Genomic DNA, 22,500 nt, shown 5'->3' on the forward strand with positions numbered 1-22,500 from the left:
CATATGGACTCCTGCAACAATAATGCAGCGTATGCAAAACAGAAAGAAGAGCGCAACTTCAAATATGTAGTGCATTCTGTACAAAAGAAATGTGCCACCTGTTCCTCACAGAGAGGAGCCATTCAAGTGTAATCTTCCCTTTCTCTGCTCCACATTCTTAAAACCATTATGTTGAAAGCAGGTGGAGGGGCCCTGTACTGTCACATCAGCTGCAGCTCACTTACAGCTGTGAACAAGCGCTAACAGACTGTTTAACAGGCCAGCCGTTGTTGCTCATCTCCAAAACCTGCCATTAAATCCACACCATCATTTGCGGATCCAAAACTGACAGTCACGGCGAGCCTAAACAATGAATATCAGCTTACACAGAGGCGTGTGTGCGCTTAAAAAGGTTCGCCTTCCCCCATCGGGCCAGCGCCCTGTGGAAGCAGATGGCTGGGGAAGAGGCATCGCCTTCAGGCCAGATAAAGACGTCTGTTCGGGCCGCGCTGGGTGGAGAGCGGAGCCCCCGATCTGATCAGCAGCCGCTGGATTGAGATGGATCCCTTCCGTGCTCGAAGCTTAGTAACAGGCCCTGTGTCACAGCGAGAGCAGGTGGTGGACCTCTGCGACAGTGGCTTAAACACTGGGATTTCCGTTTTAAAAAGCAGGAGAGAAACGGTGAACATTGGCCGCAAGCACAAAAACATAAAGTAAGAAATAAAGAGCGAGACGTATTTACCTAGAAGGGTAAATTGGATATGTCCACATTGGTGGTGTTCTGAGTTTTACTCTTTAGATTTACCATAAAGCTTTTTGCATTAATTATCAACAGCTAAAACGAATGGATTCAACTGGTGAACAGTTTTAGTCCTTACAACATTCAGTCGATTTGAGACTGAAATGAACTGATGTTGCATCTAGATGATATAAGGCATTTACCATCTCATCCAGTTTTTGTTTTTTACAGCACAAATTCTCGTACATGAGTTGAGTTATGTTTGAAAAATCTGCTTTGTTTTCATATTCGGATCATGATTGGAAGTAAATGCCTGTTTTCCTCCAGTTTATTAAAATGTTCAATCTAAATAGAAACATTTCATCTAAAAGCTGTGGAGCTGTTGAGGTCGGGATATTTGACCGTTCAGTTTATGCTTGGCTATATTTATTGTAGAATCTAAGCGTGGTAGCAAAGTTATTGTCTGAGAGCAGTGCCTGACACAGTTTCCTCTGTCTGCCCCCACCTCTGTCCCAAATGTCTGACTTTGTGTTTCTGGCAATTTGCTCCCATTGTGCAGCACTTCCTGATAGGAGGCACTCTGGAAGACTGGGCTCAGTCAACTGCAAAGGAATGCGACATTCCTTTCTAAAATTACGGATGTTTCTTTGGATTTCTGAGGCCGATTTCTGCCATTTTCCCCACCGTGGTGTCTGGAGAAAGTGTTTCCGGAGAGACACGCAAGTGAACACGAGAGCGTGTATCCTAAACTTTATTTAAGACCCGACTGCAAAATAAACCGCTGGACGCCAACAAAGTATTTATTTTAACTGATAACACACCAGCACATATTGTTTGTTGTTCCTTTGTCCACACGTATCAACATTAAATACCTTGGGGAGCAATTGATCTGCCATTAATAGAGTAAATAAATCAACATATTGCATGAAATTGGAAGTATGTTGTATTGCATATTAGCGACACGCTCAATGTAATACTGAAGCTACTGAAACAGTTGCTTTCGACCCTTTTTTGACTTATTTACCTGTGACCCCTGCTCACAGGTCATAGCTTCAGATTTGTTTGATCTGAAGGATTATTGATGACATGGCAATAAGAGAATTGTGTAACAGAAATGTTTTTTTTATTTCTTTAAACCTGCGGTGACATTCCTGATGATTTTTTTTTGGCCTCTTGTGAACAGCAGAAACAAGCTGCAAAAAACACGAACATATTATTATCATTCGAGTTGATTTGGTCGATGTGGGAGAAACATTAACATTCATTCAGTTCTTTTCTTTTCAGCTCTCTGCTGAAACACATCCGGCCCTTTAACCGCTAAATGCTTCACCATGATCAACGAGTCGCTGCTAACTTTGTCTGCGGGCCTTTTGGTGCTGGACAGGAAGTGCGAATGTTTTTTGGGGCTTTTTTTTTTGTTTTTTTTTTTGCTGCAGACAGCTGTCCGCTACAAAAACAGTGGTGAAAGTGAACTGCAACAGTGAATTTACAATATGAAAAAGACTAAATTTCATTATTAATTTTCTTTTTATGTTGTTGTTTGTTTGTTTGTTATTATATCGACACCCTCTTAAAATAATGGCCTAAGTCATTTTTTCAGTTTTTAAGCTCGGAAGTCAACTGTGACGCTTTTTAAACTGCACTAACCTTTATCAAAAGTGTGACTGATTTAATCATTATCTGACCCTTCAGATTCATATTGCAAAACCTTTGGAGGGTCCCGATCTCCGGATTGCAGAAATGTTCATCTATATATGCAACAATAATTCATATATAAAAAATAAAACCTCAGCTTGACTCAAACTCAAACTTCGTTAAAAAGAGAAAAAATTAAATGCCGTCTACTTTTAACTAGCTGTGGTGATTCTGACTGATTTTTGTTTGACAATTTTGTAGCTGAAGCTTCTCTTGGTCACAGCAGTTATTAAGGGGCATCTGCATGTCGATGTCTAAATAATAAAAAGTCTGTTCATGTTTATTAATGACACTAAGTCGGCAGAGAGCTTGGGTAAATGTAGGTCAAACTGAACAAACACAGAGAGGCCACGGGCCTGCTGCGATAACCTCTCTCTCCAGATGGTAGACTGGAGTTAAAGGGAAAAGGGAGCCAGGGGAGTAGAGGGGTCAGACGTCAGGAATGAGGAAATCCCACCCTGGCCCCAGCAGATAGAGGACAGGAAGCACTGCCATTTGCATACAAATTCACCCTCAGTAGAGCAACATGTGCAGCTCTGGGCGAGTGTGTTGAAAGCGTGGGAGGAGACCTGCAGACCACTGATAGCGCATTGTCAAGTGGCCATTACGTGCCTGACGACATCCACAGGCCTCGACCGCAGAGACACAGCGGGCAACGACGGAGAGGCACCTGAACTGAGCGACAACCACGAGAACTTTAGTTTTTGAGACAATATAAAATCAGTTCGATTTCTTCTGACTGGACACTTCTGCAGTGAATCCAGAAAGCTTCTATAAACAAATGGATAATCCTTCAAAACCCTCTGCATATTACACTGACAACAATGTACACACCAGCATCACATTAATCACGTAAATAACTTTCTTACAGTACAGGACTTTAAACACCTCCAACAGTCACACTTCACAACTCAGATCCTGTTTGCGTAATGAATGAATGCCTCACATTCTTGGCCTCTCTTTGCACATTTTAAAGCTTTGTTTGTTCTTCTCAACAAGTCAAATGGAGTCTGACTAAAGAATTCAACCAATGTAATATTGAAAACGTGTATTCGAAGCTGTTTAATCTCATTAACAGTCACTTTAGTTCAGATTTGCTGAAAGTGCAACCGCGAGAAACCAGTTGATTTACGAGGCGGTCGCCCCGCAGAGTGATCACCACAGGTGACGACAATTTTCCCTGTGATCTCCAACAACACTGACAATTTTATGGCTCATGTAATTAAAGACTTAAACACACAGAAGCACCAGAGTTGACTCAGGCATGAAAGGAAAGGAAGCTGTTTAGGGTCAATAATGTTTTTAGTCTGACTGAGAAGACGTTTAAATGAGCTCTGGAGATTCAAGATAAGGTAGAAATATGCATTTTCAAGCTGCTGGATGTTGATTTAAACCCAGCACTTGGTTAAACGTGATTAAATGTGGAATTTTCAAATGAGGAAAGGGAAGTAAGAGATGTTACATAAGAGGACCTGTGAGTGCTATAGGGCTGGGTATAATCTGATGATTTAAGCTTCCTGCATACTTCAGCTGTCTCTTATACACATCTAGTTAAGAAAAAAAAAGAAATGTCCTTTCAGAGTGAGAATAATCTTGATAACAGTGCTGTTATCTGCCCCCACCTCCTTGTCAAGTGACAACAGCTGCCTGCAAGTAATGAAGCGTGAAGCCTCTCCAGAAACGGGAGCGCACAAATCTTTACACCGTTCACTTCAGCATCTGAAGCATTTGGTCAATATGAAAAAATATATATAATTTTCAAAACGTGGGACTTTTCTGTGTGTGTGTGTTTGTTTTGGGTTTTTTTTTTTTTTACACACTTCTGCAAAAGTAAATCTTTCTCAGTTATCACTGACTGCTTGAACTGATCAAACAATTTGTTTTTATCGCAGTTAAACTGCAGCTCTTGGCACCAGAGCCGTGGGATTTGGACATGAGGCAAAGAGAAAAGACATCACTTTCTGATATTGGCAAAATATCTCGACATTTCAGCACATTTAAGACATAAATCTGAAGTAACTCTGGAAAAAAAACACTGATCTGGAAACCACGGTTTTCCTAACCTTTTTTTTTTTTTTGGCTCATGACCCTTTATAGTGAGTGAGTAATGACTCCTCACTACATGTTGTATATAAACAGTTCACCCCAAAGAGGGATGCTCCATTCTCAAGTAGCTTCATTTTAACACCTTTTAAGAACCTGGAGAGATAAAACTCTGTCACATTTCACCAGGAAACGAGACTTATATTGTTTCCATCCACTTATTCTTATGCGATTTTTCATTTTTTTGTGTTAAAAAACTGAGTAAAACACCAAAAATTCAAAAACCAAACGGTCCAAAAACTGTTAAAAAGTTGATGTAGCCTATAGAGAAAAATAAAATGCAAACAAAGTGCAGTGGAAACATCAGATCTGTGTGGAGACGTTTCTTGAATTATCTCATGAAACAATTCACATGTCGTTTTTAACCATTTGAGGTTTGACTGACGCTTATATTTACATCCTCCCTGTCAGACGCTCTTCTTGCAATGAGTTAATGGCACCCGCCTGGAGATTTAGTGCCACCAACTGTTTATATCGATGAACAAACTCCTAATATTCACATAACAGTAGCGGATGTAAATGCATTCCCATTTGCATTTTGTTTAAGTTTGTGCTACACATTCACAGCCATACTAGCAGCTCTGTGATGCGTTACCTAAGCACATCAGTGCTAAACGCTAAGGCCAGCGCATGCTAACATGCCCACAACAAAAATGCTTACATGCTAAAGTTTAGTCGGCTAGCGTTTACCGTGTTTAGCATCTTGGTTTAGCATGTTAGCATTCAAACATTTGCAGTTTGGCACTAAACACAGAGAACAGCTGAGGCTGATGGGAATCTCATTAGCTCTGCAGGTCAGAAGCCAGAAGTTTTGGACAAACTGAAGTTTGACCTGATGATGACACTAGATGAAAAGTAAAGGGATCACCAGAGTTACAGTTACAGTTCATCCTGAGGGAGAACCAACTTTAATGACAATCAATCCAGCTGTTGTCACGGCATTACATTAAAGAACAAAAAATGTCAGCCATATTCTGGTGACCATGAACGTCTCATAGCAACCCGTCCAGTAGTTGTTGAGATATTTCAGTCAGGACCAAAGCGGTCGACCGACCGACCGACCGACCGACCGACCGACCGACCTTCAGCACGGCTAATAGAAAGTAGTGAAAGTCATTTTTTTTCTTCTTTTCTTACTTAATTAATCATCATGATTAATCATTAATCATCCCTCTGATTTATCTTGCGACGGCTTTAAAAGGTCCCAGCCCACAGGTTGAGAACCACTGATCAGACGACGGGCAGCATAAACCAAGAGCTGACCAATCTGTAATCACTGTAAGATCCAAAGCTCAGGGACAACTGTGAGAAAAAATAAAGTTTACTGTAATTAATGAGAAACCATGATGGTAACGACACATTTTGCTGCAGGTGATGACAAGTTTTGTTCAAGTCTCTGCAGTTGATGAAAGATGAAAGTTTCGAAACCAGAAATGAGGAGCGTCACTTCCTCGAGCATTTCTCTCGAAAAGACGCACGAATCAAAACATGCCGAGCTGTTTATGTCACTACGAGGGAAAGAATGTAAACTCACTCTTCCCCTGGCCGATTCATCAGTGTATCCCAGGATGCTTGTGTGGTGTAGATTATAATCAGTTCCCCTCATAGTTTCTTTTACAGACATAGCCGTATCACGTATATCACAACTTTCACAGACTGAGTGGCACCCGACATTTATCCTCAAATTATATTTTGGTGTGAAGTGTCGGCCGATGTGTTAACAAGTCCAGGTGCGGTTCTACTTCCATTTGTAATTGAATAGTTTTGGCTGCAACAACATGCAAATGAAAGGATTTGCTATTCAAAATAATTGAATCTGGTTCCCATACACTTAAGATTACATCACAGCTCACACCTCAGTCCTGCAGCACAAAGGTCGCACTCAGTCAAACCTGTGCACGACACTGCATGAGACAAAGAGGGAGCAAATGAGGATCGACTGCTAATTACATGAGACGATCCAAACGAACGCCCTCATTAGCCGTGACTGAACAAGAAATGTTCAACATAGTTTTTACATAACAGAAGCCAGCATCAAAGCGCACACACACACACACACACACACACACACACACACACACACACACACACACACACACACAAACTGCATCAGAGGATTCCTGCTCTGCTGAGTGTCAATAAGACGATGCTCCGTTTTTCCAAGAATTAATGATTATTTTTGGGCTGACTGAGCTGCGTCTTCAGGGCCACATGAAGCTGTACAAGTCATATACATTTTTAATAAACTCAGATTGATTTCTGAACACAATTTGCTGAAAGATTTGGAAGGTCTCTGTGCAGCTGCAGAGCTGTGTGAGACCGGATTGCCATACTAACCAATATGACCACAATAATACAATCATTGATTTATGAGTGAGTCATCATGGTTTCAATTCTGTCATCGTCCTGGATTAACGAATCAAATCAAACCGTCAACTGAGCTGCAGGAACAAGTTGGACTGGTGAGTGGTAACTGTATCCGTATACCTGCGGTTTTGATAATGGTTAAACAACCACAGGTCACCTTCAAAGAAGACTCTCAGCTGATAAAGACTTTCCTACGAGTGGCAGGGATTTATTTTATGTCTTTTGCTGAACCAACACCACGGACCGGTCTGAGACATCTTTGTGAAACCGGCCAAGTAAAGTTCCATTATTAACCAAGTGGGAGCAGAGACAGATTTACCCACTGGGATACAGGCCACCTCTGCCACAGTGAAGTTACAGTAACAGGTGAGCTGTTTGCTGTACGACCTATATCCATTCAAACTTTTAATCTCAGTATTAAAGTCCGACTGTACGCCGGAAAATAAAGCTGCTAATGAATGTCAGCCAGTGTAAACTACTGGGACTTGATGGTTTGCAGCCAGATACACACTCCTTTGATCCGAGTGACTGGTTTCTCTTTCCACTCCACAGTGTCTGTAGCACAACGTCACAAGGTCCATGCGCTGACTGAGAGACAGATCAGCATCTGGCAAGAATCTCATTCTGTCTTTACATCCAAAGTGTAGTTTTAATTCTTAAAAGTCCATTAAGTTGTTTGTTTTCCTTTGCACACATGTTGTTTCTCACAGCTGGAATGGAAGTGGTGGATGGGAGAGATGATTATCCATTCATGCAAATACACACATATGTGAACAGAGAGTGCGTAGAGTCAGTTCGGACATCAGGAACATCTCTGAACATTTCCTAAATGTTTGTCTCCTGCCTCCTCCACGTGCAGCCTCTACTGCCTTCACACTCAGCAACAGCCACATCCTCCTCATAAATGTTATGTTAGCAAGATGCAGCCGCAGCATACGTCCTGCAGGCCTTAGCCCTGACCCTAACACCTACACCATCTGGCAACCAGCTGCCTCCCCAGAAGCTTTTGGCAGCATCAGCCACCATACCAAACGTACCGACAACTAGTCTCAGCTGCAGCTTCCCGCAGCCTCAAAAAGACAACCTCCACCCTCAGCTTCCGGCAACAGGGTGCAACCTTCTACAGCTTCTGACATCCAGGTGCACGTACAGCCATCAACACGTAGCCCCAAGATGAAACCTGCAGCTGTCACCAGACAGCTGTAACCCTAACATCCACCTTTCCCCCAGCCGGCGACGACACAACCCTGTGTCAGGCTTCAATAAGAGAAGCTGTGAAAGCCGGCTGAGCCACATGCACAGAGGCCAACACCTTCTCAGCCAGGAGGAGGAGGAGGAGGAGGAGAGGGAGGTGCAGCATGATCACTCAGGGCTAACGTGTACAAAGAGTGGATTATGAAACTAACTAAAAGAAGAAGTCATTCACTTCTGACACCAGAGGGCCTTGAACACAGACAGGGGTTATAGTCAACAATTTTATGTTTAGATCATGTGATAGTAACTACATCATCACCATGACCAGTCAGCAAACTCCATCCTCTGAGGAAGGCCATGATTTTTTTTTTTTTTTTATGTTTTGGTAAGTAACAGATCTCCGTCCCTTCTTCCAAACCATTGTTTACATGCCAGAGTACACAAACAAACACAGAGTGTATGTGGAACAGTAGCGTGCATGTAGACGCGCTCATTGTGCTTCAGCTGGAATGAGCCTTTTCCTCCCGGCCTCTCTGGCTCAGTTCCCCCCTTGGCACCGAGCGCCGAGCGGGGGCCGATAAGAACGCGCCCCTCTGTCTCTGCAGCACTCCGGGCATCCTGCGGCGAACGTCCGGAGTCCGACTGCACGCAGATGAGTCCGGCCACAGAAACCTGCACCAGCTCCCTCCTCCGCCCCCAGAACAATGAAGACGTTCCCATCACACGCGAAGCACGACAGGCCACACCGTGCAACCGTGCATCGAAGATTTCATGCAGGCTGCAACAGTTCTGGGGGAAAAAAGTCGTGTTATCATAATAAGGAGGTTTTGGTCAAGGTCATCATGCCTGTCAAGGTGCAACAACCCGTGACAGGAGCGGCATCTTCCACTTTTTTTGGACTGTGATAATATAGTTCACACAAAATCAAACTGTGGCTCCTGATACGTCAAGAGAGAGAGAACATATTAACACCGATAAATTATTTTAATCAATCATCACAGTGATCGCCACCCACCCGTTCTCAGGAATCTGCTGGCTGTTGACCCAGTCTGGTTTAAGAAATTCCCACCAACCTGCATTCGCCTTTGAGCAGTCCTACAGAAACGAGTCAGGCCTCTACACAAACAATCTATCTTCATCTTCTTTATTCCCATGACGAGCTATGATCTAACAGATAACACAAAATTCCTCAAACAAATACCTCAGATATCTCTCCCCCTCAAGATGAGCTGATAATCTGAAGCGACTTTCCAAATGAGCGCTCTGAAACTTTGCCAGACTTACTCATATGTTTATTCATTTGGGGTCAGAGCTTTAATTAATAGGTCGTCCGCTAAAAAATGTCTGGTTTTGTGACAGAAGGCGTTGAGTGTGGTGTTGGACTGTGGACGCATTCCTGTTTCATGACAGCAGGAGCGGGGAAACTATCTTTCAAGCCCAGGACGCAGACGCAAGAAAGGAGCAAGAGAAGGATCTGACCTGAGGGAGGAAAAGCCGCTGGTGTCCGACCCGAGTGCGACAGCTGAGCGTCCAGCTGCTCCCTCTGCTGCTCGTCTGTGCTCAGACAAGAGGTAAAGCAATGACTGTGCTCAGGTGTCTCACACCGGCGCTGCGCACGAGCTCTCCTGCAGCGACGAGCGGTCGGGGCTGTTTGAAAAACCATAAGTCAAATAAATGAAGATGCTGTCAACATGAGTGTGTTGGCAGATAAAAGAGAAAGGATTTATACTTGAATGAAAATGAGTGAAATCACATTTCCCAGAGGGACTAAATAAAAATAATAAAAAAGAAAACACACACAGCTGGATTGAGGAGGTTTTTGGGATTGTTTTGGTTCTCTGCTCTTTATTTAACTTAAGAAGATATCACCTAATAGACCTGATTTAACATTTAAGAATAAAACAGTGAAGAAATCACAAGGTCCACACTCACTTCTCTAGTGTGTCCAAAGCTTTCTTGTGGCCCCCCTCAGCAGATCTGCTCCCCTGGTCAGCTGACTAAATAATTTAATCCTATATATATATATATATATATATATATATATATATATGCAAACAACAATACTGAGAAAACAGTTGTAAAAAGTCTCCCGTGGCTTCAGAGGAGCTCTCTAAGGTCTGGCACAATAAGCAGCTTGGGTTTAGAGAGGACACTGGACCTTTTGACAGGTGGGAATAAACAGGAAGTTGACATGGACATGGAGGATCTGCAGAGCACCGCAGGGATAAACGGTTCTCTCAACATAAAGCCAGTGGGATTTTTACTTTGGCTTTTGGATTACTGCAAAAAAAAAAAGTTTTATGATAATTAAACGTTTTGTTCGGCAGGATAATCTTCACAAATGACACCACTCTTATGATTTTTGAAGCCTAAATACATCGGCGGAAATAAAAGCTAATGCTAATGCTAATACACAGTCGCATGACTTCAACGTCACTATAAGCCTCCAACTTCTAGTATGATTTATGCTAACTAATTTTCAGGTTTTAGGACCCATTCCTCTCGCACTCTATTAAGGACACAGACGAGTTGCATTATGGGAAATGTAGGATCCAGCATTTTGGGGGGCTCGACTAACATTTGAGATTAAAAGTCAGGATACCTTGGCCTCGGCTGCATCAATTCTGAGCACTCCTGCAAGTCAGCCATTGTTACAGAAATGCAATAGTAAATATCTTGAAATGCCCCTTTAAATACAGGCTAATCATTATAAGTAAGAAGTGATCATCCAAAAAAAAAACAGGGGTTTCCTTTAGAAGGGGAATATCTGTTTGCATCATACCACCAACTGTCCTGATAGCGTTAAGAGCCTAATGCAGGCAATTCAATTCATTACACTAATCAATTTAGCAATTACTCAATCATTTTGCGGCCAAAAGCAAATTTTTTTCCTGTGAAGCGTTATGTAAATAAGCAGCATGAACTCTCCCCGGACTTGAATCAGGCCTCACTCCTCCTCCCTCTTACTAGGCCCCTTCAAGGAATCTCCACATATAAAAACCTTTTCACCTCCCTCCGGGGAGAGCTAGAGGAATGCCTGCCTTGCCAAATTCCTCAACGCTGTTTGTTGGGGCTTACAGTGCTAGTAACACAGGCTACCAAATACCAAAGCGAGAAGTCACTGCGCTCAGAGACGGCCGAACATCAATCCTGCGCTGTTATTGTAATAGTATGATGAAAAAAACACATTTATTGAGAACCGTTTTTCGCTTTATTGTCATTTCCGTCGGTGCGTCCTTCATTAGGAGAGCAGTGAAAAACAGAGCGATTCCCCTCGTGGCCTTTCAGTGTCTCTGAGGTTCGGCGCCCCACATGGTTGATATTAACATTCCATACGCTTTCTAATGGTGAGGACAAAGCAGGCCGCAGGGGAGGGTTCATGACAGCATTGGCATGGTGCACACATTCCTGCATTACTAGCTGGAGGGCCTCCGGGTGGTGGTGGTGGTGGCGGTGCTGGGGGGCGGTGGGAGATGAGTAAACAAGAAAAATAAGGAGAGCTACAGTACGAGCCGCCTCCTCTCCCTCCCTGCTGTCTGAGACGTCTGGACAGACGTGTACATATGTGGTATTTCCTCAGTTATCACAGACAGTTATCGCAGGGAGGACGGACGCCGCTTTGGCACATGGGAACATTCCTTTCTCTGGGTGTTTTAATGCAAAGCGCACATTAATAATGCATTTCGGGCAACTTGAAAAATTGGAATGTGCAGCTTCCTACGGGAAAAAGTGGAAGAAAAAAATGGAGAAACAAGGAGCTCAAGTGGAATTCATCGACCGAAGAGTCAGATGTGTGAACGGTCAACAACATCTTAAGGCCATTTTAATCTATTAAAAGCAGAGTCCAGATAGATTTCAACCCCGAGCTGATTGGGAAACCTTTCACCAAATGTAAACGTTAGCTCCAATAGAAAGCATCTCGTTTTTGTTTGTTTTCCCACAGTGCAACACTCAGACATCGGCGCTCGCACAGGCTGGAATGGATCGCAGCGTAACATAAAATATCCTCGGCACAAGAGCAAACACGTCTGGCATCTTCAGTATGTTTACAGTTAAACTCCTGCACATACAGGCAAACTGTTTGAATTCGTTATGGCTGCACACAGATACATATCGAGAGAAGGCTGAGCTAATCAGCTGTGCAGGATAAATACGTCGTCAGAAATGCAACATGCTGCTCAATGCACTTTGTTCATATTTATTCCACCTCACTCAATCACTGACCAGTCTGTACAGACGTCTGGGCGGACTCAGGCTCTGAGCCGCTGGGCAGGTACTTGGACACGGTCCTGACATTGCTCTCCCTCAAGCTCTCGATGTGGGTGTCCAGTCTCTGGAACAGCTCCTCGGTCCGCAGCACCTCCTCCTCTACGAAACGAGAGACCATGCTGTCTGCAGGTGACACCGATACCGAACGCTCCTGGGAAGCAGGAAACACACACACAATGTGTAGAAAGAAAAAAAAAAAAAAGAGGACAGTAGAGTGTTACCTACATCACAACTGTGTTCTCACCTGTGGAAAGGTCGAGGGAACGGTTTTTTCTCTGGACACGAGACTCAGAGAGTCTTCGGAGCAGGAGCTTTGTCCCTCAGCAGCAGATTCATTCGAGCCTAAGGTCGGCACCGAGTTTCTCCTGGTGCGTCTCTTGCTGCTGGAGGAGGAAGAGGAGGAGGAGGATGCTGATGAATGAGTCGTGCTGTCTTGGGCCTGGCTGCAGGGCTGGTCTGTGGGGGACTGGGACAGGGTGTGCAGCTCTTTAAAGAGCCTCTGGATCTGTCCCTCATAGCAGGTGGTGTTGTCCTGCAGCTTGGCCTTTGAGGCCTTCATCTCCTCCCGGTATTTGTGACGTCTGGTATTTTCATTCCTGCAGATAAAGCAAGCAGCGGTGCATGAGGGCTCAGTTTCTTGATCTTGTGTGCTTGTGTGTCTGTGTGTATGGCAGCTACCTGTCCTGAGCAGGCTGCGGTCGGTCAGTTATGCCGTGGCAGAGCAGGGCTCGTTCATATTTATCCTGGCTGGACCCCTCAACCTGGGCCTGCATCTCACCGAGCGCCTGCCTCAGATGTTGATTCTCTTGCTCCAGGCTGCTCAGGTTGGACACATAGCTCTCCCTCAGGGATGCAAGCGAGGACTCCCCCCTCTGAGAGGAGAGACGTGATACAGGAGAGAGAGATGAGTCAGATTTAGACACAAGTCTAAGGCTGAAGTCAAAGGCTGCCTTAAGGCGGTCTGTAAAAGCATGTCATGACTACACGAACAACTATGTCAAAGCAGACAAACCGTGGGTGACTGAGACTCCAGTCTCTGCAGCAGACCCCTCAGACGGTGGTTCTCAGTCTGTTGAGTCTCCAGCTGCGCCTGAGTCATCTGAGAAAGTCAGAAACAAATATTGCATGAAGATTGTGGCTATTTTTGTATCGTAAACTACATTTTTTAATATACAAACTAAATATTTATGTGACAGATCTTGTGTCGGACCAACAAAAAGCCATCACATCAACAGACATGAAGAAAGAGAGTGATCCATGTCCGAACGTGTTTAATGACTCACTTTAAGCTCCGCTGCCTTCTGCTCTGCTCGCTCCTCCTCGCCACGAAGCTGCTGCTTGATGCCGGACGAGGAGCCGCTCAGCGAGGCGATGGCGAGGTCGCGCTGGTGCAGCTCACTGGTCAGCTTTGACACCTCCTTCCTCATCCCCTCCACCTCACCACTGTGAGTCTGCTGGGCCCTTTGGAGCTCTTCTCTGAGCTGCAGGGAAGTACGATTGTGATTTGATGTCAACGGGGGAAACGGTAAGACAAAGAAATTACAGCATGTCGGAGGAAAAGAGGAAGTTTTCTGACCTTTTTCATCTCAGCAACAGAAGAGTCGTACTCGGCTTTTACAGTTCTCAGATCCTGCTCTGTCTTTGAGTGGTCAGCTCTCTGTCGGGTCACCGTGTCCAGCCTGAGTAAACCACCAGAACACGTCAGGGACAAAACACGTCAGGGACAAAACACGTCAGGGAAACCAGTGGTTGATTTTGCAAATTCAAAAACAAACAGAATATTAAGCTTATTTGTCCAAGTTAATAATAATGTGGGCGTGTAAACACTCACCTCTCTTTGAGACAGGCCAGTTCGGCCTTGAGATGAACCTCACACCCTTGGGCACAGTGAAGCTTGGTTGCAGTTCTCTCCAGATCTTGCCTCAGGGTTTGGACACCAGTGCAGCCCTGCGCCGCCACACAGTCCTCCAGAGAGCTGCACACACAGGAGAACATCCACAAAACACAACTTCATTTCACCTGTTTCCGCCTTTCTCTTGAACCAATGCAGAACAGCAGCAGTGCATCCTCCCCACAGTAACGGCACAGGACGCCCTCTTGTGTCGTTGTTGCGGTACTGCATCATGACAGACTGAATACACATTAATGACAGGCGTAGATTCACCCACCGAATGACTTGATCTTTAGCTTCCAGGACTCGGTTGAGTCTCACAGCCTCGTTACGAAGTCTCTGACGTTCCAAACTGGTTCTTCGTACAAATGAGTCCTGAGAATCCAGCGTGGCGTGAAGTTCCTCCCGCTCCTCTGAAAACACCTGTGGAACCATCAGATGATGAAATTATATTTCAGCATCACTGTTATTGTGTCTAACGCACAGTGGAATAAAATGCGTATAACAGATTGTTATTTTCAAGGTAATATCAGCACATTTTTCTCTTGCATTAGTATTTTCCAGAGTGGGTTCAGGCTAATGTGACATTATCTGCAGCTGTGATGAGCTAAGAACTTCCCTGATGAAAAACTGTTCAGTTGTGATTATGACTGCAACAACATGTTTTACTTTATCAATTAATAATATAAAAATAAATAAATGATTTCCTCTTTTACTTGATTAATCGTTTAAAATGTCCAATTGCCTGTTTTTTTTCCAAAGAAAAGCAGCAAATTCTAACATTTAAGAAGGTGGAAATAGAGAATCAGTTGTCTGACAGATAATTAATGATAAGTCCTTTTCCATGTAAAATATTCACACAGTCTCTGGTTCCAGCTTCTCCAGTGTGAAGATTTTCTTTTCTCTCTCATGTGACAGTGAACTGAATATTTTTGCTGCTGGCTCGAAAAAAACAAGCAATCTGAAGAAGTAACTTTGAACTTTAGGAAATTGTGATTGTAAAAAAAAAAGTTTCTCCCCACTATTCACTGCCTTTTTAGAGATGAAAGGATTAATCAATACTTGTTGGTTGCAGTCACATAATAATCAGTTACTTGTTTCTGTTCTAATTGTGATGAAACGTCAGAGTTATTTTAGGAAGCTTCATGATGGATTCTGTTTATCGAGCCGTTTTGAAGCATCACACTGAAATGTTCTTTTTATCGTGGTTGTCTCTGCGCTGACGTCACACTGATTTAAACTGTATCATTTCACATTAATACACACTATGTTTAACGGCCTGTTGCTTAGAAACATGTCACTGAATTCCTTGGTTATCTATTTTTTCCTCAGTATGGGACAGTAGGGGCTGCACTGCTTGTATATGTGTGTGTCACTGTGTTCACCTGCTGCTCTCTCTGGTACTGTCCCAAACACATCTCCAGAGGTCGGAGTCGCTCCAGTTCGAGCTCGTGTGAGTGCAGGCTGTCCTGCGTCTTCTCCAGCTGAGTGCGCAGACTCTGCGCCTCTGAACAGCACTCCCTGTGCTCCCTCTCTCTTCGCCACGACGCCCACTGGGACTGGAAATCAGATGAGAGAAAATATGAGTGAAAAATGACCCGACTCCATTAAACTGTGTCTGACTTGACATCAAATGTTAAAAGTTCATAGTCTGCTTTTACTTTCACGTGTGTGAGCTCGTCGGTCAGGCTCTTATTCTGGGCCTCCAGTGCTGTCAGCTGTTTCTGGTGCTGGATGTGTTGCTGCTCCCACTCTGCAGAGCGCTGGTGATATTCCTGCGAGGATAATTATGCTCAAAATAACCAGCAGATGGCAGTAAAGGGCTGTTTTGTAGGAGACTGGGGTCATGTCAGGAAAAGATGAAGGTGGGAAACTGACTGTTATACCTGGAGTTTTTCCTGCAGCTGGGTCACCTCTGAAAGGTCTGTCTCTTTGGCTCCACCACTGGACTCCTTGAGCTGTTTGCGCTGCAGCTTGTGGTAACTTCTCTTTAATTTATCTAACTGCAGGATAAAATGTTCATAGTGCTTTGGTCAACATGCTGTATATCTGCTGGAAGAAGATTCTTGAAATTAAGTATCGTTAAGTGGAAAAGTATGTTGTCAAATTCAGTTTACAACCAGAGAAACCTTGAGTCTGCACACCTGTAGTCTGCCTTTGTTTAATTGTGTAACAGACGAGTTGTCTCACCTCTTCACGGACTTTCCTCAGTTGTTGTTCATACTTGGCGACTAACTCTTGTCGATCGGTCTGGACGTCTTCTACCTGTTTGCGGAGCAGCCCGATCTGTGGTTGGGGTGAAGACGGTCATGGTATTGTAAAAAATATGGATCAAACATTCACATAATAACATCATTCAGGAACATGAGTATCATGCAAGAGTTCTGGTTTGGAAGAAGAAAACTTTAGCCCTCTAAGTTCAGATTGATGAGCTCCAGTTCAGTATGTGTGTGTATGTGAAAACCCATATTAGATGGAACAGAGAAGCCTCGCTGATTCAGCTGCATCACCAAACACTACAATATAATTTCAGTAAGTGTCTTCTACTTCACCTCCAGGTCCCTCCTCTCAATGAGACTCCTGGAAGTAAACAGCTCCTCTTCTCTGCTCTTCAGCCTGAGCCCCAGGGCCTGGATGTCAGCCTCCCACTCCCTCTTCTGATGATTGATCATTATGTCAATCTGCCGCATCAGCTCCTGCAGCTCTGGCTCACACGATGACAGGACTGAGCTGGAATATACATTATATACCGGATATAAATATCAAAACAAAAAATACCGCATCACAGGGAGGCTACCGTCTCTGCAAGCGCTCACCGCCACCTGTGATGTTAAGACTCAGAGTTAGTCAGCTAGTCACTGGCTTTAGCCCCAGTTTACGTTACCTGAGATCAGGATTCTGCAGAGATCCCAGAGCAGCCTCCATCTGGTTGGAAGTGTTCATCGAGTCTTGTTATTAACTTCCTGATAGTGAACTGTCTCTGTGGACACTTTAAACTTACCTCAAGCTAGCTTAACAGTTAAGTTGACTAACCTAGCAACCTTCTGTGACAGCATTAACCACTAACCATCACCAAGCTGAGCTGCCAGTTAAACTGCGTGAGTTGAAATTAAATAACGAACGTTACAACAGCTGATTGAAGTTTCTTACATAGTTCAGCGCGTCTAACTACTTTTGTTTACATCGTTAAGTGAAACTACATTGAACAACTGCAACAACTACAATGGTGTAAGGCGGTAACTCCACCCTCCAACCTGTGACCTCATCACGTCGTACGTAACTCCACGTACTGGAGTTACACATGGGGTTCTGTATCTAGGTGCGTTATCTCAACGATCAAACCTTATTAGAATATTAACCCAATCGCCTACCTCTTGAAGTTAGTGACTGCTGCCGTGGTGACGTGTTGTTTTGCATTTCACACTGTGATGACGCGTGGCTCCACAGCCTTTATTTCCATAGCCCGAGACCAAACTGACGCAGGGATGGCAATACGAAGGTTAACGATATGTAATCAAAATAATCATTCATACGTGGAAGAAGAACTATCTTATTACATAGCAACAGTTCTCTCAAATCGAAACATTTAAAAAAGTTTAAAAGGTATTGTTTCTCCTCAACTGCACACGTGGCTCGTTGGTCTAGGGGTATGATTCTCGCTTCGGGTGCGAGAGGTCCCGGGTTCAAATCCCGGACGAGCCCAAGTTTTTTCGAATGTCGGTGAAGCTACTATACAAATATCGCTAAAGCTTAGCCGCGAGTAGCTACTTAGCAACAACAGCAAACACCCAGTGCCACACAGCGCGCTCTTATTGCAGTTGTTATACAGTGTTTGTCCCCTAGCCGTATGATACATGGACAGAAATTTTCACGTTTTACAAACAAAACGTTTTACACTGCGTTGTTGTTCACCAAGCTTTACCTTAACGTTAGCATTAGCTAACGAACTAGCTGCGTTCTTTGCGGGCGTGCTAGAGATATTTCACGCGTGTCACGGGTTTTCGAGTGGAACAGAACTTAGAAAACACGCAGCCAGGAGTAAAAGATCTTAAACATAAATAAAAAGAGCGTAAAACTAAAAGCACAAGTTATATCTCGTTATGTATTTTATTACAGTGATACATCCACATCATTGTGGCTCGTTGGTCTAGGGGTATGATTCTCGCTTTGGGTGCGAGAGGTCCCGGGTTCAAATCCCGGACGAGCCCACTTTTTTTATTGAGAAGACTCTGTTTCTCTATCTATCAGTTCATTTTACTTTTTACTTTTTGAATAAGGGGGAGGGGCTTAATGGGCTCGTTATCACTGTTTGACTACCCTTACCCCTCTCCGCCTGCAAACATCCCACACCCGTTTCTCCACCTGCCCCCCGACAAACACTAAACAAAGCGCGTCTCCTCCGCCCTGCTTCCCCAGCTGTTGTGCTGTGAGGGTTTGGGGCATGCGAAGAGAGAGAGCTAGAGAGAGAGAGAGAAAGAGAGAGAGAGAGAGAGAGAGAGAGACTTCTGTTCTCGCCCCCACAAAACACATCAGACACTCCCAACAGGCGGCAGACGAGCCGGCTCTCCCTCTCTATTCACCTAGGACTGAAGGAGCATCGAGTCTGTCACGGAATATATGCAAACTGTAAGTTCACCTTTTTTATTATTAAAAAACTTATCTTCTGCTATGATGTGTAGTAGAGGATACTGGGTTGTTGTTCTGTTAGATTTAATGTTCATGTCTGAAATAATATAATAACACTAGGTGGGAATAAACTATATATCATAGTTAAACATGTTCAACAAAAGTTGTTTCTGTCTTGCTAGAACAGTTTAGACTAGAAAAAAGTAAGATAATTTATATATTTGAAATTCTGTATTTGTTACCTGTGTGAAAAAGTTTTTAGTTTGTTCTAATATTAAGTATTTCACTTTGATTTAACAGAGAGAAGCAAACTGGGAACCAGGACAAATCATCTACTTCAACAAGCCCTTATCACAAGTGTCACTTCCTAAATAGTTGCATTACGAGTCATTTTTTACTGTTAGCTTCCGGTTCGGCTCGACCATGGTTCTGTGTGAGGACGGTGAGTGCAGCGTCTGCCTCTCGCCCTACTCGAGGATGGACAGGATCCCCCGGGTGCTGCACTGCAGGCACACCTTCTGCGAGCCGTGCCTGGAGACGATGTCCCAGGCCAGGAGCGGGCTGCTGACCGTGGGCTGCCCTCTGTGTCGCCGGGTGACCTGCATAGGCCGCGGCCTCAGCCTGCAGGAAGCTCTGTGGGTCAACAGCCGGCTGTGGGAGCAGATACCAGAGGACGTGGACGCAGAGGCCGAGGAGGAGGAGGAGGAAGAAGAGGAGGGGCAGGAAGAAGACGGACTGAAGCAGGAAGCTGAAGGGGAGAGGATAGAGGCTAAACAGCAACCTTCATCACAGGCAGAATGGTGGGTATGAGTGTGAACACATTTACACGAGGAAGGACTGGTCCGCTTCCCTCTGGTTTCGAGGCATCTTCAATCAGAGACAGTTACAAACAGAAAAGCTAACAATGTGTGACCTTTGACCTCTCGTTGTTTCCTATTAGTACGCTAACTGTTGAGAGTTTCTCCCTGGTTGGCTTGTTGAATTTAAAGAATTTTAACCAGCCATTCACACGCCGACGTTAACCAGCACATTTGTCCACAGAGCTCCTCATTAGCACCTCAGCTCGGCGGTGCCACGTTGTGTTTGCAGGAGTCTGACACACAAAAACTTTACCTCAGTGTTTCCTCCAGGTCCTCCAGAACAAAGCTCAAATTACCCGCCTTCTTCCGAAAGTTCAGCCTGACGAAGCAGCACCAGGAGAGGATCGTGCCTGGCAGCAACGTGTGAGTCCTGATTTTGCGGTAAACATCTGCAATAGTGGACAAATTTTCTTCAAATGTGAGCTAAGATTTTTCTCTGTTTTTCTTTTTGAAGGGAAATGAAATCCTGGCGCAGACTCTCAACTGAGGAGACAGTTTAAAAAAAAGGACAAAGAGTAATGTCACATGACGCCTCGTGAAGACCTGACTCAGCCTTGTCAGTGGAAGGAAAGTTGAAGCCGTTAGGACCCAGGATCCATTTGTGCTCCTGTCAGGACAATGTTTTGTCCTCAGCCAAAGGTGCTCTGTCTCCCCATTATTTATTCTAGGCTTAATTCTCCCAGCTGGTGCTGTGGGATTTGGTTCAGCTGTCCCAGTGGGGCTAACACCCCGAGACCCCCCTCATAACAGATGGTCTCCTGAGGACGTTCCCTTTTACCTAGCCACAGCTGAACATTGAACATAACATATTGTTTTCTTTAATTTATGATAGTCGACAAAGTATTTAATAAAAAAATATTTTTTAAAAATTCTTTATCGGTGTTGTTATTTACTAATTAATGCTGATGCCACGTGGTTCTGGGGAGACGACGGTCGTTTAAAAGAATCATGAGCTCAAAGCAAAGACACAACACTTTCCCACTTTTCTCTGTAAATCATTTATGACACATTACGAATTTACGTGACTGAAAATAAGTGAAGCCACCGGGAGATTTTGTGAATAGCATAATGTGAGTGTTACTTCTGTGGGCACGACACACACAACAAAAAACATGTCACAAAAGACTCACTCAACCATGAAAGAGGATTATAAACTCCATTCAATGAGCATCTGGCAAGTTTTCCATGTTAGAAGATATTAGAAAATCTGGATCATCACTTTCATGGAAATGGCCTTTTAATCTTTTGTGTACATATCAGTTCAAAAATATACAGCACGTACCCCACTGTGCATGTGCGGGCTGGAGTTATTGTGTTTGGCGTCTCAGTCATATTAAGGTCATTGTTATTGTCTGTTTGAAAACACGCTGGGAGGAGGAAGAAAACCGTTAGCTGACATACTGGTTATACTGGTCGTAACGGGGCTGCCTGTGAAATACACTCGATGACTGATGTGGTATTTAGCCTTTTAAGTGCCATTTATATATTCCCATGTTTCAGTATTATCACAGCGACTGACTTGAGCTGCTCTAAAATGCCAAACAGGGAACAGCGCATTCCAGCTTCTAAATGATCTGGCATCAGCTGTGTTTGGCTGTCACGGCGGTCTGGACTGCAGCAGGAAGGCAGACAGCACACAAACAGCAACAGGGTTGTGAAAGTGGCAAGGGACCAGTTTCAGTTTCGCAATGTATTTACTGGCTCTCCCGGTGTGGCCCTCACAGTGTTGATCACTGGGATTAGGTTGGAGCAGAACAGGAAACAACTCCCAGGGCAGGTTGGCGGCGGCAGAGGAAGTGCTCAGATCATTTACTCAAGTAAAAATAACAAATAAGATCACCTGAATCAGTAGAAATGCTCAGCTATTACGCATATATAAGTGTAAAAAGTGTCATCTGTTTTGTAATTAAACTCTTAATCTGTAAAGTAACAAGTAACTACAGCTGGTGTTTTACTCTGAAAGGTCGTGGAGCAGAAATATCAAGTAGGAACAAATAGGAATAATTAATTAATCAGTATAAGTTTCTCAAAATTGTACTAAAAGCTTTATACTGGAGTAAATGTATGTAAATACATGGCACCAGTGCAGGTGGCTCTGGTCAGTCTGACGAATGAGGCAGTTACTACACTAAGAGCCACAAACAAAAAAACAAACCGATGTTGCAAAGACAGTTTCCTCATCGCTGCCCATTACAACAGGCAGAAGTACATTCCTCTCCGAGTGTGTGTCCTGCACTGAATGGCTTTTCTGAGGACCTGGATTAAAACATTAACACCTCCAGTGCTGGTGTGTTTTTTGCAAAACAAAGTCTGGGACTGAAAGTGCAACAAACTACAACAGAACTTCAGAACAGTGCCAATATCTAAACTGTATTTTACACTTTGGTTTTTGCTGTTAAAGTGAGTTTTGCAAGAGCTGGCGGGCTGGTTTTGTTACTCGCCAGGCGAGCTGTCGCCTCCTGTTTCCAGTCTTTATGCTAAGCTAAGCTAAGCTAAGCTAACCGGCTGCTGATGGTAGCTTCATATATGAGTGGTATCATCAAACAGAAGGAGAATGTGAATGAGCAAATTTCAAAAGGTGAAAAACTTTACACAGAAAAACACAAAAATGTATTAAAGCCTTTAAGATTTGAGTTGTTCGTGTGTTTTTTAATGAATTAGCATTTCTTTTTAATTATTAAACATTAATTAACAGTCATACAATGGCTCATCCTTGTGTTACTCCAGTTCACAGGAATCATATCCAGTCATCAGTAGAAACTGGGGACATTTGATGT

General features: G+C 43.9%; 2 protein-coding genes and 2 non-coding genes across 6 annotated transcripts; 3 read left to right on the forward strand and 1 right to left on the reverse strand.

Annotated features, from left to right (window-relative positions):
• Positions 1-5,389: 5,389 nt before the first annotated feature.
• On the reverse strand, positions 5,390-17,432 carry cep63 (centrosomal protein 63). 2 transcript variants are annotated; one of them, XM_023425949.2, is made up of 15 exons: positions 17,122-17,432; positions 16,790-16,967; positions 16,428-16,523; positions 16,124-16,240; positions 15,899-16,012; positions 15,623-15,796; positions 14,515-14,660; positions 14,178-14,321; positions 13,923-14,025; positions 13,630-13,827; positions 13,359-13,445; positions 13,025-13,218; positions 12,591-12,942; positions 12,302-12,497; positions 5,390-9,724 (listed from the first exon to the last, which is right to left on the reverse strand). In XM_023425949.2, exons 1-15 carry the CDS (start codon positions 17,178-17,180, stop codon positions 9,411-9,413), a joined length of 2,472 nt encoding a protein of 823 aa, XP_023281717.1. In that variant the 5' UTR covers positions 17,181-17,432; the 3' UTR covers positions 5,390-9,410. The 2 variants fall into 2 exon arrangements, with proteins under 2 accessions (XP_023281717.1, XP_087035333.1); XM_087179207.1 differs by lacking the exon at positions 5,390-9,724 and having other exon boundaries at positions 9,885-12,497; positions 17,122-17,428.
• A 52-nt stretch (positions 17,433-17,484) lies between these two features.
• Positions 17,485-20,595, forward strand: LOC111669592 (uncharacterized). Of its 2 annotated transcripts, none has more exons than XM_023425964.2 (4): positions 17,485-18,863; positions 19,164-19,663; positions 19,982-20,086; positions 20,178-20,595. In XM_023425964.2, exons 2-4 carry the CDS (start codon positions 19,287-19,289, stop codon positions 20,221-20,223), a joined length of 528 nt encoding a protein of 175 aa, XP_023281732.1. In that variant the 5' UTR covers positions 17,485-18,863; positions 19,164-19,286; the 3' UTR covers positions 20,224-20,595. The 2 variants fall into 2 exon arrangements, with proteins under 2 accessions (XP_023281732.1, XP_023281733.1); XM_023425965.2 differs by having other exon boundaries at positions 19,994-20,086.
• On the forward strand, positions 17,868-17,939 carry trnap-cgg (transfer RNA proline (anticodon CGG)). The gene has a single exon. It is a non-coding gene; the product is annotated as a tRNA-Pro (tRNA).
• trnap-ugg (transfer RNA proline (anticodon UGG)) lies at positions 18,374-18,445 on the forward strand. Its single transcript has one exon. It is a non-coding gene; the product is annotated as a tRNA-Pro (tRNA).
• Positions 20,596-22,500: the final 1,905 nt, after the last annotated feature.

The sequence above is a fragment of the Seriola lalandi genome, unplaced genomic scaffold, assembly GCF_002814215.2.
Source record: "Seriola lalandi dorsalis isolate HSWRI2012SDOR001 ecotype SW California unplaced genomic scaffold, Sedor1 jcf7180002054797, whole genome shotgun sequence".
NCBI classification, from domain to species: domain Eukaryota; kingdom Metazoa; phylum Chordata; class Actinopteri; order Carangiformes; family Carangidae; genus Seriola; species Seriola lalandi.